Source organism: Aplysia californica, unplaced genomic scaffold, assembly GCF_000002075.1.
Source record: "Aplysia californica isolate F4 #8 unplaced genomic scaffold, AplCal3.0 scaffold00001, whole genome shotgun sequence".
In the NCBI taxonomy this organism is placed as follows: Eukaryota; Metazoa; Mollusca; class Gastropoda; order Aplysiida; family Aplysiidae; genus Aplysia; species Aplysia californica.
The window spans coordinates 1,594,841-1,599,840 of record NW_004797271.1 but is presented as its reverse complement, the minus strand read 5'-3'; the positions used below and the strand labels follow the sequence as shown (position 1 = coordinate 1,599,840).

Here is a 5,000-nt window from a genome sequence, read left to right as displayed (position 1 = left end):
AATGATATACATTGGACCAGAACAGCCAAGACTTCTCAATACTGTCCAAAGCCTTTCTCTGTCAACAGTCAAATGCTTTAAAAAGTCGACTAAACATACATAGAACCTTCCACCAGGCTTGGATATATATTTTTGGACTAAAGACTGGAGTGAAAATATATGATCTATTGTAGAGTAATTTCGTCTAAAACTGGCCTGAGATTCAGGGATGAGGTTACCTTCACCACACCATTGTTGTAGTCTCCAATTCAAAAGAAATGAGAACATTTAGTAAACTAATGCCCCAATAGTTATTCACATCATTTACGCTTCCATTTTTGTGCAAACTAAATATCATAGACTTGGTCCACTCCTCTGGATAGTTGCCTGTGAAGAAAACTAAATTGAAAAGAGATAGGAGAAATTCAGCCAGGTCCCGGCAACCGAATTTGTAAAATTCCGGCGATAGGCCGTCAGGTCCACAAGCCTTGCCAAATTTTAAATTATTTTAGCCAATACAATTTCGTCTCTTGAAATGGGTGAATTTAACAAATCACCTGGCTCACTACATGGGGAGGCATGAGACTGTAAGGAAACAGATGCGTTCAAGCTGGTTGATTTGTCTTTCCTTTGGCGTTACCACCAGACCCCGAGAGGGGGTTTAGCAATTTCTCAAAATAGACATACCATTCTCTGGGTTTGATAGTATTCTTTGTTACCGGGTTTTTACATAAAAGGGTATTGACCTGTTTCCAGAAATCTTTCGAATTGCGCTTCAAACAATTTGACTTTGTAATTGTCTATAATGTGATTTTTTCAATTTACAAAGGTTTTTTAATTTCTTTTTCAAAACGAGATAGTTATCTAATACTTCATTTGAGTTCGAAACATGACATTCATTTAATGCATTGTATTTTTGCCTTTTTGCCTAGTAGCATTCTTTATCAAACCATGGAGGTTGGGAGGTACACTTTTAACACCTGTAGGTTGCATACAGTCGGCTGCGTTTTTAACACAATTATTCAACATCACAACAGCATCGTTTGTTTTACCTACATGGATAAGATCAGGTATTCATTTTGAACACATAACGGGTTGTCCTCTAATGCGTGTACATAGTCTTCGATGTATGTGTTGTTCCAAAAACATTTCTGGATATCATATAAAGGACACAAAACTGCTTGTTCTACGGGTTCACATTCGATGCCAGGTGTAATAAGCGTTAGACTAAGTGAGAAATGGTCAGGCTCTGATCTAGGGATTATTTTAAAGGCTTTAATTACAACCTGAAACCCATCCGTGCTTACAATGATGTAATCTACAACTGACTTGCCTTTGTTTGCAATGCAGGTGATGTTCCCTTCCTCGTCTTTTTTGGTTCTGCCATTCAGTATTTGAAGTTTGTTAATTTAACAAAACTCTATAAGTTGAAACCCAAATGCATTAGTTTCTAAATTTCGAAACTTACGAACCCAGACATCGAAATCCATATAATCTGAGATAAGATCGCAAGTGTCAAATCCATATTCAAAAGAAGCCACGTTATCAGGCAAAACAAAGTCATCCATAACACCGATCCCAGCTATCAACCGGGGGAAGTTTCCATATTTTACATTAATCGTTTCCCACCATTCACTATACTGGTCAACGCCTTTCAATAAAGTCTCACGCTACACAGGTGAGTATTCATGGGGACTGTAAACAAAGCAGAACAATACATCCACAGTTGATCGTAGCACACTTTTGTCTACCAGGAAAGAAATACATTCTTTTTCTGAACTTGTCAGACGCTGAAAAAAAGAAGCAAGTGCATTTCTAATCATTACAACAACTCCTCCACCAAGATAGTGTTGGCGGTATGAAAAGTATAGATGGTAGTCAGGGAACTTTGAAAGAAGCAGTTCTTTGGAACAGGCATTAATTTCATTAAACGAAACTATATCATACTGTGAACAGAATGAGATGAAACGATTTGGAACGAAGAGAAGGTGTGAGTAGTTCCTTTCACTCACTTAAAACTCACAGACATCTTCAAAATACTATGCCCACTTGATTTAGGGGGAGGGGGTGGGTTGTGGGCATGATAGTATATGCTTTGAAGAGGTCTTACAGAAAAATCAAGAGGCCGGATATAAAGCTGTACGACTTTTAAAAGATGTTGTCAAACCTGTCCAAGGCGGCCACCTATTGTCGAAGAGAATAGTGATTGTCTTGGTAAGGTGGATGTCTCCCACAGTGTCGCTATAATATTGGAGAATTTTTTTTAAACGCATCAACGGGTTGGGAGTGGTAATTGGCCGTTTGTACAGGTGGCTGTTTTAGACAGGACAGTTGGTAATTAGAGCAGGTTTGGCTGTTCTTTAAAAATGTTCTCATCCTGTTTGTTTATGAGTGACACGTGAGTGTTTGAGTAAGGGTACACACGTGGTTCTAACATGTGTCACGTCGAGCGTATCCTGTGAAGACTAAAGACGTAAATTTGAATAGGTACGTCACTTTTAAGGTGTAACAAATTTTCTAAGCATTTTTTGTCTCTTTGTTTGATACAGGTACTGAAAGGCAGGCACACGTGATGTTTTTTTATAAAAATATTCGTGAAGATGTGTGATCAGACCAATACACGAATATTATTTCAACTTTATTACTCTTTACACTTTACCGGCTGTCGTCCCTAAAGTCATGAATCAGGGGTCTCGGGGCCGTTCAAACATATTCAGCAGAAATACTGGCAGCTCGCCACCCTTTTCTTATTGTTGTTGTTGTTGTTGTTGTTGTTGTTTCTGTTGTTGTTGTTGTTTTCTTCTTCTTCTTCTTCTTCTTCTTCTTCTTCTTCTTCTTCTTCTTCTTCTTCTAATCCTAATTTATATTTATTTTTCATTTTCTTTTCATCATATTAACCTCTTATCTTTCTATTTATGCAAGCTTTACCCTTCTTTCCGTTAGAAAAATTCTTTTCCTCTTGTTATTCTTCTTTTAAATGTCCAATTGCTGTTTCGAAATCGCCCACATCACTCCTGGGCCCCGCTCTCTTCCAACTGTATTATCACATTGCTTACTTGGATTCTCTCATATATCCTATCTCGTTTCTACATAATATATACATCTTTTTTAAAATACGACTATCTTTTAAGATACAACTAACTGGTCCACTTTGTCCTCTTCATTATACGCTCACCTGGCCACTTCCATCCATATAATCTCTGATCCGGAGTCAGTGAGTCTGTTCATCTGGCAGAACATTGGCAGAACGGCATCCTTGTTAGCGCCGGACTCCAACACCCTGGACACGATGAGTTCATCCAACTGTCGGTCGTGGTCAAGGTTATCGTCCATGGCTCTGAGTGGAAAAGACGAGAAGTCATAATATATTATTATTTGAAATTATAATTTATGTCTACAGTAATTTATGTTGATTTAGTCTGTTTTTGTTTCCCTTTTTGTCTGTGTGTCTGTCTGCCTGTCTGTCTGTCTGTATGATTCTCTGTCTATCTGTCTGACTGTCTGTCTGTTGCTCTCAGTCTCAACCTCAAGTCCTTACCCATGCCACTTTGTCTGTCTGTCTGTCTGTCTATCTGTTTGTCTGTGTGTCTGTCTGCCTGTCTGTCTGTCTGTGTGTCTGTCTGCCTGTATGTTTCTCTGTCTGTCTGTCTGTCTGTCTGTCTGTCTGTCTGTCTGTCTGTCTGTCACTCTCTCTCTCTCTCTCTCTCTCTCTCTCTCTCTCTCTCTCTCCATCTCTCTCTCTCTCTTCTCTTTTCTCTCTCTCTCTTCTCTTCTCTTTCTCTCTCTCTCTTTCTCTCTCTCTCTCTCTCTCTCTCTCTCTCTCTCTCTCTCTCTCTCTCTCTCTCTCCATTCGTACAATATTTTGACTTACAGGCTGAACATTATATCCCCCAAAAATGTTGCAGTCTGTGTTCATACTAATTACTAAACCAAAGGTTACTAAGTGTGTGAAACAAACAGGCAGCAATCGGTTTCAACCAAATTTGTTTGTACATATCGATCTATATTATGCATAAACGATTCCATCAAGTCTGATTTATTTTCTGCCATACAACCAGCTCATTGCATCGAGGACAAAAACAAAAGGGGGTAGTATCATTTCTTTTATTTTCAGATAATATTAACAGTCACAGATTTCGCTGCGTCATCCAACTGGCACGATTAGAATATGGTAGGCCGTAATTACTGTTATTCTAAATAATGTATGTAGCTGCTGAAAAGTACACTGATGGAAACAATAGTCAATCAGCCCTTGAATGTAAGTGAGTAAACACAATATTACTATGCAGTAATTATAGCACGATAGCGTCAGCTTTTTATTATTTTTCCTCTTAACAGTCGATCTGTCTATCTGTCTTTTTGTGCGGATGTCTACGTCTGCGCCTATTGCTCTCTCTCTCTCTCTCTCTCTCTCTCTCTCTCTCTCTCTCTCTCTCTCTCTCTCTCTCTCTCTGTCCCTCACTCCCTCTCTCTCTTCCTCTCTCACTCACTCCCTTTCTCTCTTTTTCTCTTTCACTCAACTCTCTATGTCCCTCTCTATATAAAGAAGTAATTTGTTTATCAATGTTTGTGTTATCGAATTGTGTGTGGTTGTGTTTGTGTCTGTGAGTGTGTGTGTGTGTGTGTGTTTGTGTGTGTGAGTATGCTTATGGAGAGGGAGAAAGAGAGACAGACTGAGAGAGAGAGACAGAGAGGGAGAGAGAGAAAGACAGGGAAAGACCGAGAGAGAGAGAGAGAAAGAGAGAATATATATATATATATATATATATATATATATATATATATATATATATATATGTATATATACCGGTGTGTGTGTGTGTGTGTGTGTGTGTGTGTGTGTGTGTGTGTGTGTGACAAATGCGTTTTGGGTCCGTAAGTGGTGCTGTCGCGGTGGCTCCAGCTCTATGAAAAAGCCGCAAGAATGAGAGAGGCAGAGCAAGAATGGTAAGCCCAGTAGTCAATCTGGCGGGAGCAACGGAGACGCAGGCGAGATGAGTAACTCTAGAGAAAGAGGAAGA

General features: G+C 39.2%; 1 protein-coding gene across 2 annotated transcripts in view; it reads right to left on the bottom strand.

Moving 5' to 3' along the window:
* The window catches only part of LOC101856139 (electrogenic sodium bicarbonate cotransporter 1), a gene marked incomplete at its 3' end in the record, with an annotated part of 58,274 nt that overhangs the window by 28,303 nt on the left and 24,971 nt on the right, over positions 1–5,000 (bottom strand). For both annotated transcript variants that reach the window (XM_005088815.2, XM_013080322.1), the window contains 1 exon segment: positions 3,155–3,316. In XM_005088815.2, the coding sequence (XP_005088872.2) occupies positions 3,155–3,312 (158 nt within the window).